Source organism: Camellia sinensis, chromosome 1, assembly GCF_055761805.1.
Source record: "Camellia sinensis isolate YWXY chromosome 1, ASM5576180v1, whole genome shotgun sequence".
Classification (NCBI taxonomy): Eukaryota; Viridiplantae; Streptophyta; class Magnoliopsida; order Ericales; family Theaceae; genus Camellia; species Camellia sinensis.
The window spans coordinates 250,789,213-250,803,150 of NC_138961.1; the positions used below are offsets into that span (position 1 = coordinate 250,789,213).

A 13,938-nucleotide genomic window follows, 5' to 3' on the forward strand; every position below is an offset into this window, starting at 1 on the left:
TCTTGCCGTAATTATTCAAACATGTGAAAACATATTATCCTATATTTTGTTTCCGAAAACATGAAAAACAATCTTAACCCATGACTGGTCGGAGCTTATCTCATCCATCTCCCACATCACAGACAAGTGAGAATTTCTTCTTTTTTTTTTCCTCTTCACCTTCTGGCCTCTTCTATATATATATATATATACACGTTTGGACTTTTTAGTTCCTCCTTAAAAAATCATAATCACAACCAAAAAATATTTGGAGGACCATGGTAAATGAGGTTCAAAGTGATCAGAAGCATATCATTGGCTTCAAATTCGATCCCCACCCAAATCATATGGGGGCACAAGCAGCAGAATTTGAATTGCATTGGCGCCACAGTTGATGTAGGGTTGATGCCAATGATTTTCTCATCCAAAAAAGAAAAAGAAAAAAGAGTCTCACTGTCATTTGTTAAAAATAGACACAAGTGACCCATATATAACTTGTAATAACTTTCTTCGAGTTTGATGACCTACTTACTTGTCTCGAATGAAATGGAAAAGAGTTAACCGCAAGGCACGTTTGAATGAATAAAATTGGTTGGTTTGGTCATGACCTGTAATTGAATTTGATAAGAGTATAATTAGTGTGCACTTAAAAATAATATATATTTTAAAAAATGGCAAAATTTTGAATTTATGGAATAAATTTAAAATTATTGCAGTATGGGTTATAATCCAGAATAATGTGATCTACTATTTCAAGTTGAATTAGGATCCTATGGTCATTCCAAAAAAATAAATAAATAAATAAATTAGGAATCTATGGGGCGCATCGTTGGGTTTCATAGCCTCATGTTGATAATTAAAACAATTGATTTGTAATATTCTTTGAGCATTCATTCAAAAAATTAGGTTAATTTACAGTGGCGTAGCCAGAAATTCAGTGAAGAGGGAGTACAAATTAATGGCAACATTAATTTTTTTTCATAATAAAAAACAATGAGATATTACTAAACTCAAATATTAAGAGTACATTTGGATAAATGTGAATTATAAATTAAAGGATTTGAGATTAAATTTTATATAAGTATTGGGGAGTAACTATTTTATAGGTGGATTAGAAAATTAAAAAAGAAGATAAGTTAAGATAGAAATTATATATTTTAGTAGAGAAATTCTATAAAATATACCGCAAAAAAAAAAAAAATGTCTATCATATGTCGCAATTATGATCTTCGTGGTCTTTAGTTATAACATATTATAGTGTTAGATATAATTTAGTTATAATTTCGTTTGGTTGTTATTTTATGTAATAGTTATTTATGACTCATTCTGATATTAGTTATGACCTATTGTAATTTTTTTTTTCTTTTTTATAATTGAAGATGTTGCTGGATCATAATTTATATAGTGGTCATTAAAGTTATGAATGGAATGGAGGATAAACTCCACATGTCAAATGTAACTAACAATTTAATAAATTTCATATCTTCATTGAAATTAATTATGTTTGCAAGGCAAAAATGATAGACATCACCATTATATTGAAATTTTCATAGATAATAATATGACTTATCATAATCTTTTTATTTTCAATCAAAATAACTATTATTGTTCTCATAATTTTAAAAATGCCATTGACATTTCACTTTAAATAATATTTTTATAATTTTTTTTATTTAAAATATTTTCTTTATGTTTAAAAAAAAAATTCTCAAAACCCAGGGGGCACGTGACCCATGGGCCCTATGTGCTAGGGGTGAGCAGCGGATATACCGATCCGCCAAAACCGACCGAACCGAACCGATCCGCCGCATTTTGGACGGATGCGTGATGACGAGCGGACGGTTGCGGATTAATTTTCTCCAATCCGCCAATTTGGCGGACGGATGGCGGATTTGAACTTCCTTTGGCCGCAACCGAACCGCCAAACCGCGAACACCTTTAGTAATTTATAAGACTTTGTGTTTTTAATTTGTTTAAATATTTTGTTTGTGTTTTCAATTGAAAAAGAGTTCAAATATTCTGTTGAAAAAAAGTTTTCAACTTGGATATATTTTTTGAATTGAAAAAAATAAACATATTATTTATCTATATTTTTTGGTTTTTAAATCTAACTCTAAAAGTAATAAGTAGAAAATATAACATATGCTAGTTGGTTTTTGTTTTCAAAAACATATATAAATGTAATAATACAGAGACATACAATCTCTACTATTGTTCTGCTCATAGTTTTGATGATTTGAATTGTTTTTATATTTTAAGAACCACAAATTGTAATATTTTATGTGGATGAGGCATGCAGTGATTGTGATATTCTAAAGTTTCGAACTTTCTTTCTTTGGATGATACATGCAGTAATTGTAATATTTTTTTGAGTCATAGACTGTAATACTTTCTTTTTTTTTTTTTTTTGAGGAAGTGCACAAGTTGAATTATGTTGAAAATTTATAAAATTTTAAACCGCTAAACCGATTCGCATCCATCCGCCAAATCGCCAATTCGCTCAATCCACATCCGCCGGATTGGCGGACGGATGCGGATTGATTTTCTCCAATCCGCTAATCTGGCGGACGGATGGCGGATTGGAGGTTTCGTGGCCGCAACCGACCCGCGCCTACCCCTACTATGTGCCTCCGCCACTGATGAGATAACTATAATATATGATTAGATCATATTTGTTTTTACAAAAATAGAAGACAAATGTGATTTTTATGATAAGCTATTCATTTTTTTGTAGATAATTTGATTAATTTGATTTCTTATAGGGATAATTTTCTTTGAGAGTTTTATAAGATGAACAATTTAAATATTTATCCAAAAAAAAAAAAAAGATGAACAATTCAAATATTTATAAAAAAAAAATAAACAACTTAAATTGTTAAGATGAAATGTGAGATAATATTTTTGAAATCCAACAATACTCATGCCAAACTTTCAAATTCTCGACGTTTAAAATATTTTTTTATTTAAAGCGGATAACATTGCTTTCTTAGGGAGATACATGTCTCCAACTAATCCCATTCAAGTTGGTTGTATCTGAAAGTCGTTAAACTTAAGCAAGTATGATTTTCTTTTGTCTTTTTAATTATTATGAAATAATCACTGAGGGAAACTTTTTAAACATAATTTGGTGGCCAACCTTTTAAAACTTGTGGCATATTATATGCCTTTGTTTGGGATATGAATTGGTTTTTTTGATTTTTTAACTATTTTAGTTTGGGATTAAAAAATTTCGCTTGGGATAAGTTTTTTGACTTTTATAAGAGAAAAAATAAAATTATTATGATTTAGATATGATATTTTATCTTATTAACTTTTTAACTTATTTTATATTTTTATAATTAAAATAGCTCCAATCCAACTCAAACTTTCATGCCAAACGAATCCTATATATGTTTGTTTATGCTGTGTTTGGTTGGGGGATTTGAGGAGAGATTTGGAAAGGAAAATGAAAAAGATAGGTGAAATGTGAATAAAATATGCCTATATTTCACCTAGTTTCACACACCCTTTCCCTTTCCCTTTCCTTTTCCCTTTCCATTTCCAAATCCCTTCCCGAATCCCTCAACCAAACACATCGTTAAGGTCCCATTTCGAAAATGATGGAACCATATCCATAATCCATTGTAGCAAAGATTCAATAGGCTTGAATTGCACTTGGTGCATGACCTTTTTTAAAAGGAATAAATTGTTTGTTTGTTTTTTTTTTTTAAAGTTTAAATTTAAATTTGATCAAATTTGAGATGCTTGTGAGACCTATCATATATTTTATTTTAATGATTCAAATACTTCAATTTGTATGGTCATCTAGATTATTGATGAAAAAAATTAGATCGATTTAATAATTATAATATATATTTTTTGTGTTTGTCTAAAAAAATAAATAGCCTATTTTAAAATATATATTCGTCATCAAATTTTTAAGAGACAAATCGATCTAATTTTTTTTACAAATAATATATACCAAATATTTTATAAAATAAATAATTTAAATTATCAAAATAAAACATAGAATAAATTCACGTACCCTCAAATTCTCTCGCCCTTTTTAACTTGTTCCTTAGTTTTCCCCCCACCAGGTGTCTCCAAATATGTATTAAGTGGTGTCTTGGCCCAATAATAATATGGGCCAAGAAGCACGATGAGACCTATTGGACTGCAATATGGGCTTAGCTGAAAATATAAAACTGTATCATGGGGCTGAAAATGCGGCCCAGTGGACTATTTCATAGGCAATTACAATTTTGGTGATTATCGCATTTCTTTTTGGTAATTAACTTTTAAAATTTTGAAAATCTTTGAATTATTGTGTCTGATGGTGGGCTAATGATGTCTTATTTTCTCAATTAATTTCAAAATCTCACGAAATTTGGTTTCACAAATGTGTCCTCATCGTCTCATCTCAGATGAATTTCGAGGTCGTCTCTCATCTAATAACTCCCAGCAAGATTTATAGCCCATACGGTGGTCTGTCACTCACTGTATCACAATTTCCCTCTCTCTCCGTATATCACAACCAGAGTCGGAGTCGGAGTCAGTGGACTGAGACACAACAAATGGCTTCAGCTAACGAAGGACATAAGCAAGGTCTCTCTCTTTCTCTCTAAGTTTTTGAAATTTGGGTAACTGATGACTAGTTTGGCTAAAGAGAATAACTATGGTTTGTGGGCTTTTTTAGGTTCTGCTAAAAGAGTTGCTGTTGTTGGTGCTGGTGTTAGGTATGCTAATTAACTTTTTAAATTATAGCTTTTGGCTGTTGTTGGGTTGAAATTGTGAAATTAACCTGGGCTTTCTTTCATTGATTTTGTAATTGGTGCATATGAAATTGTTTAACGCTGTGTTTGGTTGGGAGATTTGGGAAGGGAAATGGAAAGGGAAATGGAAATGAAAGGAAAATGAGAAAGAATTAATAGAATTTCAAATCCCCACTATGTTTGGTTGTGTTGGTTATAAAATAGAATTGATATCTTAAAAGGTCTCCTATTTCTTTATTTATTTCTCACCCCCTTTCTTTTCCCATATATTTTTTATTATAACCAAACATAAATAGGATTACATTTCTCATTCCTTTTCCAAATCTCACCCCAAAAACCCCAACCAAACATAGCATAAAGCTTAATTTCTTTACCATGAAGACTTGCCAAATTGGGTAGTCGTTGATTATGTATGATTGCTTTGGTAAGAATTAAGAAGATGAATCTTATTTGCTTATGTTTTTTTTTTAGCACAATGTGGGTTTAATTGGTACCGCGAAAGTCAAATCAATAGGCTAAAAATGTCACTCGAAAGTTTTATGGGACACATCGGGGCCATATGCTTATGAATTAGTTATGAGATTTTGTAGTGGTCAAAATGTTACGGTTGGCTCTTAGGCATCCTCTCCTTGCAAGCCAGTTTTCAAGGATGAGTTATATTAAGAGGTTTCTATCATTTGGTATCATAGCTAGCCTCGTCGAGTTTAAATAGTTATTAATGTAGGGTTTAGAGGCTTTTTTTTTGTGTGTGTGTGTGTGTGTGCACTGTGCGCGCGCGCGTGTAAAAAAATTCTATGACCAAAAAAATGCATTTACGTAATAGTTGCAGTTTGCAACTTGAATGAATTATTCGCTATGTTATTTTGTCAGATTTATTTATGCAATTTGGAAGCAGTCAATCCCATCAAATTGTTTGTGTTTGTACTTTATAGAAATATGCTTGTTATACATATTATTATCTATTTGAAAAGTGGTATGTGTTTCCCAAAATTGATATTTGGCTTTATATATGATTTCCAAGTGGCCTTGCAGCAGCATACAAGTTGAAATTACATGGTTTGAATGTCACAATATTTGAAGCTGAAGGGAGAGCTGGAGGGAAGTTAAGAAGCATTTCACAAGATGGTCTAATATGGGATGAGGGGGCAAATACAATGGTAAGTTCACTGTCACAACTCTTTAAAGTTTTTTTCTCAGTTTGTACATGTCCGGCGAAATCTTATGATTCTGCTATGAATTTCAAACTGATCTAATATTGCTTACAAAAGTAAATGAGCTTTGGATGATCTTGTGCAGACAGAGAGTGAGATGGAGGTTGGATATTTGCTCGATAATCTTGAACTTCGTGGAAAGCAACAATTTGTAAGGGTTTCTACCTTTATTTTATATCCTAGCTACTTGGTTTTTATGGTAGGTTGGGGTTTTTTTTTTTTTTTTTTTTTTTTTTAATTTCATCGTTCAACCAGGGATTGCTTTAACTTCTGAGCAAGCTCTCTTTTATTAGCCTAATTTTCCTAGTGATCAGACACATAGGTCAAACTTGTCCTTGAACCACAGGTTGTGCTGGTTTCACATTCATACTAGGATGAGGTATCGACTTGTAATTCCATCTTCTGTCCTATTCTTAGTCGTGATCTTTTTTCCTTCCAATTTTGTTAAACTCTGCTGTGATGATTGGATTGGAATAACCATACACAGCATTATTTACAGCTGTATAGACCAGCAAGCCAACCAAATCTTCTTCAGTTTTGTTTTTCCCTGATTGTTTTTGGTACTTCGAGTTATATACAAATTTGTGTCAGAATTTTTCGTCACTGAAAATTGCTTTTTCATACCATTCATATTGCAGCCAATTTCACAGAACAAGCGCTATATTGCAAGAAATGGAGAACCTGTACTGGTACGTCCTGTTTGTTTCATCTGTACTGCTGATTGAGTTTTATTCTCACATATAGGGTGTATTATATATTTCCCTTTTCACTTTTATGCATATAGTGCTTTTTGTCTTTCACCATCATCTTAGTTCAATATGCCAGATACCTTCGAATCCCATTGCACTGATTAGAAGCAATTTTCTCTCTACACAATCAAAGGTATGTTACTCTCTACATGTTTGAAGCATATCTTATGAACTAAAACTAAAATTTTATTCTATTGCATTTGTTTCATGTCCCTTACAACTGTAACATAGTCATGGAAGTGTGACATTCATATAACATGATATGGGCATGCTGATTCGACAAATGCTGCCCCATAGCTGTTTCATGGTTATGATTATTTGAGGTCGGGTATCCCGACCAAGGCATCCAATTCTAGGACTATTTTTATACTCTTATTTGGCTTTCTTTTGTGCTTGGTCAGGATTAGGGATGGGACAATGTGAGCCTTACACTGGTTGGCTGTTGCATCTTGTGTCGCACCTTATTCCCCACCTCCCAGTGGGATTATTGGATACTTCTTAACATTGGATACCTGTGTTTGTATTGGCCAAAATTATGGTGTCCAAAATTTTGGGACTAAGGAATTGTCACTTGTTAATTTCTTTTGTGAATGTTTGTAATTGTTGTGACCATGAATACTTACTATTGTTAACCACTTCCATTGGCATAACATGTGGAGGTTGAACTACAAATTTGACTTTTATAAGTGTATACAAATTTTGCTGAACTTAATCTATATTCTTTACAAAGACAGAACTTTCTAATTTTTGTGAATATCCCCTAATGGACTGAGTTTATCTATTTTCAGTTTCAAATAATGTTAGAGCCATTTCTGTGGAAGAAACGGAACTATGCAAAGATGTCTGATGCAGAGGAAAGGTGACTGATCCAATTTTCTCATGAGTTGAAACTTCTTTGCTTTTTACATGTTACTTTTCTTTATGTCCACAGTAACACTTGAAACACCTTGTGATTCAAAATTAAACAGCTAGTTAATGATGTTATTGCTTCTGGTGCAGTCAAATATGTGTCTTCATAATTTGCTGTCTCAGTGTGTGCATACCCCAAAACAGTTGATATGTGTTGTAACTTGTGGCGTGGATAAATGATGAAATTTGTTGGCTCAAAATACTAAGCAGTTATGATGATAATTACAAAGGAAACCAGCATTTCGTTTTTGTAGGCTATGACCGATGACTTATACATTTAAGCTTATAAAATAGTCACAATTATATGGCTTTTGAAGAAAAGCATTTGCTTGAATCACTTTCTTTTGAATGCATAAATGTAGTTAGTTGTTGTAAACTTCTCCCAAGTGCTAGTGTATACAGTATCAATTAGGTTATGCAAGCATTCGTCTTTATTCCGGGTCTATTTAGATTGTTAACTTATGGATTAAAAGCCAACCAGTCTTTGCATCTGTGTCTGATATATATTTTTGGCTTCTTACCACCCTCCCTTTCCTCTTCATTTGCTTATTCTGCATGGGCAGGGTGTTCTTGTGTTTTTTTCTTTAGCATGATTGTTTCATTTGGTTAATTATATTATTAAAAATATAAAATGATGACTAAGTTATTCACTAGAAGGCACGGAAAGGCCTTACACACCTCCATAAATAAACTATGTCATGTACCAAATTAATAAGATTCTCAAGGGGATTTCTTGATGTCCAAACGGTATAGGACTTGAAATATACTCTTCATTTGGTACATTGGCTCCTTAAGAATCTTCTAAACATCTCCTTTTTCTTTCCTCCAAACACTCCAAAATAAGAAAAGAGGGGCAATCTTCCACACCTTCCCTATTCTATCCCCAAATCCCCAACAGAAATTCAGAGACATAATCCCATTTTCCAAAGATCAAGCAATGAAGAGCTCTCTTTAACCAACCTCTTGTGAAGGTCCTTTTTTATTTCTTCTTGTCCTCCCACTCCTTCGTGAGAAAGTTTCTGTTGGCTGTCTCTCTTCATCATGTATCTAGTTGTTAGTAAATTTCTGTTGTCCAAGTAGGGAGCTCTCTAATGGTTTCCTCAATGTGTTGTAGTTTATCTTTCTTTACTATTGTTTCTCTCCCGTTCATGTTTGGCTGTGCAATAATGCAATTATTAGGCAGTTGCTCTGGTACATGGTTTTCTCTCTCCCTTCTCTCCTGGAAGTTAGGGAAGCAATCTTGTCGCATAATGTTTTTCTTAACATTTTATCTGGCTATCTTTTTCGCTGCAGTGTAGGTGGATTCTTTCAGCGTCATTTTGGGAAAGAGGTATGTGTTAAATTGTTTTATCTTTGGATACTTGCCTCTCTGTCTCTCTGTCTCTCTCTCTCTCTGGTGCTTGGAAAGATGGATATATAGAAACATAAGATATATAACTGAGGCCTAACTGCTAGTTCTGGCAGAACAATTTTGGGGCATACAAGAATTTCTTTGGTTTGTCTAATGATATGAATATGCATGTAGTAAAGTCCATTACTTGAAAATATTACTTTGGAAATATTTCATGCCTCTTCTGTTTTTCTCTTAAGGTGGTTGACTATCTAATTGACCCTTTCGTTGCGGGCACATGTGCTGGGGATCCTGAATCACTCTCTGTGAGTATATATGATTGCTTTGGAATTGACATGAATAATATAGACCCCTCCCTATGGTAGCAAAAAGTAAAAAAGGAAACAGAAAAAAAAAATTCTAGTCACTGTTATGACCTGTACTTGACATTTTGCTCATAAATGTCATGTTAAGGATAAATTAAAAAGAAACCCCAGCAACTTTCTCTATGTTGCAACTTTTGCTTAATAATATTTTTGGGTGGGGTTGCTGCATCTTTTACTTTAGTAAGTTGTTTTTATGAGCTGTGTCATCTTCACTTATTGATCTATCACATTATTATTTTAGTTCTTTAACATTATTTATTCTCATTTCATTTTCCAAACAGATGCCCCATGCATTTCCAGAGTTATGGAACCTAGAGAAAGAGTATGCCGCATGCACATTCTTCTCCCTTTTTTCCCCTAAATTATTTTAATCGTAGTTGTTCTTTGCTATCTGCTTCAGTTTTTCTCTTGATTTTCTGGTATTACAGGATTATAACTACTTTCATTCATACTTTTTAATATCTCCCAGAAATCTTTTGATCTGGCATGATCACTTTTCCTTATGTGTCAAAGCTGTGTGCCCTTCTTGGTTTTAGTTTTAATGATGATGAAACTTGAGCTCAATTACAGTAGCAAATTTATGCCAAATCTGTATGGCTTGATTCCTCATAATGTTAACAGAATCTATGGAGATGTTATAATTTATGAATTAATTGTTACATTATTTCTGAGTGTTGTTGCAATCATGTAAATGCTAATAAATTTCACCAAACAACAGCCAATGGGATTTATGTTAGTTGATCAATAGCAACTTTTCTCTACTATCAGGTTTGGTTCAATCATATTTGGGGCAATTCGATCTAAATTTTCTGCCAAAAGGGAAAAAAGTGGTGCACTGAACAGTTCAACAAATAAAAAGCATCAGCGTGGTTCATTTTCATTTTTGGGTGGAATGCAGGTAAAATATTCTTGGGTGACTTATAGTACTTTTGTGCCTTATACAGCATCTTAATGTTGTATGAAGGAAATGCTTGCCAAAGTAACTACTTTTAGAAAACTCTGGCACAAAATGGAATTAAATCTCAGTCATAAAATGGTATGTTATGTTGACCATATGGTCCATTGTCGTATTCCATGTTTTCTTATATTTCCCCTCATCCATCTCAGGATCCTCTTTTGGGCAGCACTCATTGTCTGAATGTGTTTCTTTCTCAACAATTTTATACCATAAATTAAGCTAAAGTGTTAAACTTTGTCTAGAAATGATCTTTATGTAAAGGGGAAGGAGATTTGATCTGTAACTGTAGAACCCTTAAATTGTAGAATTCACAGAAATTCGACGCTTGTCATTCTATTGAAAACCAATGCTTGGAGATGTATTTCAGCAACATTTCATGCCTTTATACAGAATGGCTGGTTCTTGTTATCTGATCTGATCCCTTTGCCTTTGCAGACTCTCACAGATGCACTGTGCAAAGATCTTGGCAAAGATGAACTTAAACTCCAATCAAGGGTGCTGGAATTTTCTTATGGCTGTGAGGAGAACTCTGTGTCAGAGTGTTGGTCAGTTTCTTATGCTCCAATACATGACAAGCAGTCAGAAGAGCAATCTTTCGACGCGGTAGTCATGACGGTGAGTATGTTCAATATGTAACTATCTTTATTGGTGATGACAGTATTTATTCTGTTGTAACTTGCAAGAACTGATTACTCTCTTTACTATCTCTTATGGAAACTGGAGTTCTGTCTTCCTACACACGGGACTTGATTGGTGCTAGTTGCATTACTCAAATACTATATTTGAGTTGTTGAGAAAGGAAATTACAGCAGTAACGAACAAAGAAATGAACTTTTTTTCCTTCCAGTCATGCAAATGCCTCACCTGGCTTAGTTAGAAAGGAAACAGTATCGCAATGACACGGATACTTCAAAGCTTGTTACCATTTGTTGCCCTTAAAATTTAGAAAATAAGATATATCAGAAAGGCACAGCATTGTGACATGCAGAGTTTACCCTATGGATGAGTTGAACTGGTTTGACTTCATGCTGGCACACACACACACACACACACCACAAGTCCACACACATACCTGTGGAGAAGCATACATAGTCAGACACTAAGTCCTTGTCAAACTCACTTTCTTTTTTTTATTGTGTATGAAGCAATGTGATTTACTGATGAAGAGCCTGTATATGTTAGGCCCCTCTCTGTAATGTTAAAGAGATGAAGATTACAAACAAAGGAAGTCCGTTTTTGCTTGACTTTCTCCCTGAGGTATATATTCTTGTAGCTCGACTGTGAACATGTTATGCATATCCTTAGCCACTGTGTTAAAAGATTCCACCAATTCTCTCATGAAATTACAATATTAGTGTCATAGTGTTAAATAGGGAAATAAACTTGGATGGAATGTAAGAATACTTGCATCTGTGCCTACCTATATATATATATATATATGGTTTATTGTGAATAAAAAATTGATATGTTCACAATTATGTAGTCAGTGATATATAGACAGTTTTGTAACAATATGTTGCCCCAGTAGTTGAAGTGGTCACAAACAGCTCAGTCAGTAGCATTAATTGACCGTCCTTGTCAATAATGCAGGTGAGTTATCTGCCACTCTCTGTTATAATCACCACATTCAAAAAGGAGAATGTCAGGAGACCACTCGAGGGGTTCGGAGTTCTTGTTCCTGCTAAAGAGCAACAAAATGGTTTGAAAACCCTGGGTAAAGATTAGCTGTAATTGCATAAGCTTGCATTTTCATTTGGATAAAACTAAAAGGGCAGCTTATTTTTTGAACTTATTTTTGTCATTTCTGAACTTATTTTTTTACTTTTTAGGTCTGTCTCGACTAGACGAATAAAAAGCTAAAAAAGCGAACTCCCAAAAAAAGTTGATGTTTGACTGGTATTGCCACTGAAATTTCTGTGATGCAGGTACTCTCTTCTCTTCTATGATGTTTCCAGATCGTGCACCTAGTGACTTGTATCTTTATACTACCTTTGTTGGGGGGAGTCGAAATAAAGAACTGGCAAAAGCTTCAACGTAAGGGGAGCTGAAATGCCTTATCTTTTGTGAAATATATCCTTCAGACTGCATTTTGCTTTCAAATGTCTTGTTGCTAGTACATATATTCTGAACTAACTAATTCCCTCATATAACTATGGTTATAGGGACGAGTTGAAGCAGGTTGTAACTTCTGACCTTAGACAGTTGTTGGGTGCAGAGGGAGAACCAACATTCAAAAAGTATTGAAACCCTTAACACTCCATGATTTGTATTATTCATTTATTAAATTCTCTCCAAAAGTGTCGTTGAGATCGTGAGTGAATCTTTTACTCTCTTAAATATTGCATACTTAATTTCAGTCACTTCTTCTGGAGTAAAGCATTTCCACTATATGGGCATAACTACGATGCAGTTTTACAAGCGATTGAGAAGATGGAAGTAAACCTACCTGGATTTTTCTATGCAGGTAACTTCTTTGTTGGTGCTAGCATAACAACTTTGGAATAAAATAACTGTCACTGATATGTAATCATTTTCAACCCATCTGGCTGATAGCCTATCAGATCTTGCAATTTTAGAAACTTTGCATGTTTGAAATTATTAATACCATCTAGAACAAGTTCAAGACTTGTTGGAGCTTCTCTGTGCATTGACTAATAGGGTACGATTTGGTGCTTTTATTTGTGTTATTTTTCTTATGTAACCAACCATGAACTTGTTAGGTAACCATAGAGGAGGATTATCTGTTGGCAAAGCGTTGTCATCTGGTTGCAAAGCAGCTGACCTTGTAATATCATATCTGGAGTCTTCTTATGATGATAAGTTGTCTGGGGAGAAACCTTGTTGAAGACATGAGGTGGCCTTATTGGTTACTACATAGACCATGCTCTACTTCTTGTTCTCATTTTCCTCGACTTTGAAGCATGGAAGATTGGGTTTGTCGATCATGATGCACATGTATCTGATGTACTAGGATTTCGAATAAAATTTTCAGGATTTCCTTCTCAAGTTCAGACCACTAATTTCCTCTACTAATGAGACCCAGGTTTGCTCATCACACAGACACCTCTGCTCATTATTTGCAAGAACTCAAAAGCCAAAAATGAAAATATAGTTTCTGTAACACAGATTGGGCTGTGACCCATCAGTTGTCCTTCAATCATGGGTTGTATCAGTAGAATACTTGTGTATGAGTTAGTTCTTGTTGAGTGAATAAGGGTGTTGTCTGATCATTTTCAATTATTTTGTTAAACAACCTTTTTCTATGAGTTCCTTAGGGTATCCTGACATCACTGCGCTGCTCTTGTCATTGCACATTTAGCTTGCTATTAAGTTGAAATTTATTATGTCCATATAATTGCATTCTTAACAGCATACAAGAGGAGCCAAATTAAAGTCTCTTATTCTTTCTCACTTTTGCAATTCTGCTGACCTAGATAATTAAGGAACTGTGCCATTCAAATGCTCAAACATCATTATGCATAGGTTGAGACATTGTTTAATATTAAGAATTGTATAAAAATGTTTTTTATTTTTTTCCCTTCATTTTCTAGTGTCGAGGGGCACTTATTAGCAGAATTCCTGATAACATACATATGTATGTTATGTATGTTTTATCAATTTGAAGTTTATTATAAAGTTGGTTTGTGTCGTTATGAGATGGTAGG

General features: G+C 33.8%; 1 protein-coding gene across 5 annotated transcripts; it reads left to right on the forward strand.

Annotated features, from left to right (window-relative positions):
• The first annotated feature begins 4,244 nt into the window (after positions 1–4,244).
• On the forward strand, positions 4,245–13,539 carry HEMG2 (Flavin containing amine oxidoreductase family). 5 transcript variants are annotated; one of them, XM_028195427.2, is made up of 18 exons: positions 4,245–4,563; positions 4,655–4,694; positions 5,752–5,887; positions 6,027–6,092; positions 6,580–6,630; positions 6,767–6,823; positions 7,479–7,549; positions 8,893–8,929; positions 9,190–9,255; positions 9,597–9,637; positions 10,084–10,213; positions 10,709–10,888; positions 11,456–11,530; positions 11,864–11,987; positions 12,199–12,307; positions 12,436–12,510; positions 12,631–12,737; positions 12,994–13,539. In XM_028195427.2, the coding sequence occupies exons 1-18, from the start codon at positions 4,383–4,385 to the stop codon at positions 13,116–13,118; spliced, it is 1,671 nt and encodes a 556-aa protein (XP_028051228.2). In that variant the 5' UTR covers positions 4,245–4,382; the 3' UTR covers positions 13,119–13,539. The 5 variants fall into 5 exon arrangements, with proteins under 5 accessions (XP_028051228.2, XP_082758180.1, XP_028051229.2 ...); XM_082902064.1 differs by having other exon boundaries at positions 4,285–4,563; positions 5,763–5,887; XM_082902054.1 differs by lacking the exon at positions 11,456–11,530 and having other exon boundaries at positions 4,260–4,563.
• The last annotated feature ends 399 nt before the right edge of the window (positions 13,540–13,938 follow it).

Excerpts from the sequence above, each read along its gene's own strand:
- HEMG2 (XM_028195427.2), top strand. The coding sequence starts at position 4,383 with ATGAATTTCGAGGTCGTCTCTCATCTAATAACTCCCAGCAAGATTTAT. Across the intron at positions 11,531-11,863 it reads TGCTTGACTTTCTCCCTGAG|GTGAGTTATCTGCCACTCTC; the intron begins GTATATATTCTT and ends TCAATAATGCAG. Across the intron at positions 11,988-12,198 it reads AAATGGTTTGAAAACCCTGG|GTACTCTCTTCTCTTCTATG; the intron begins GTAAAGATTAGC and ends TCTGTGATGCAG.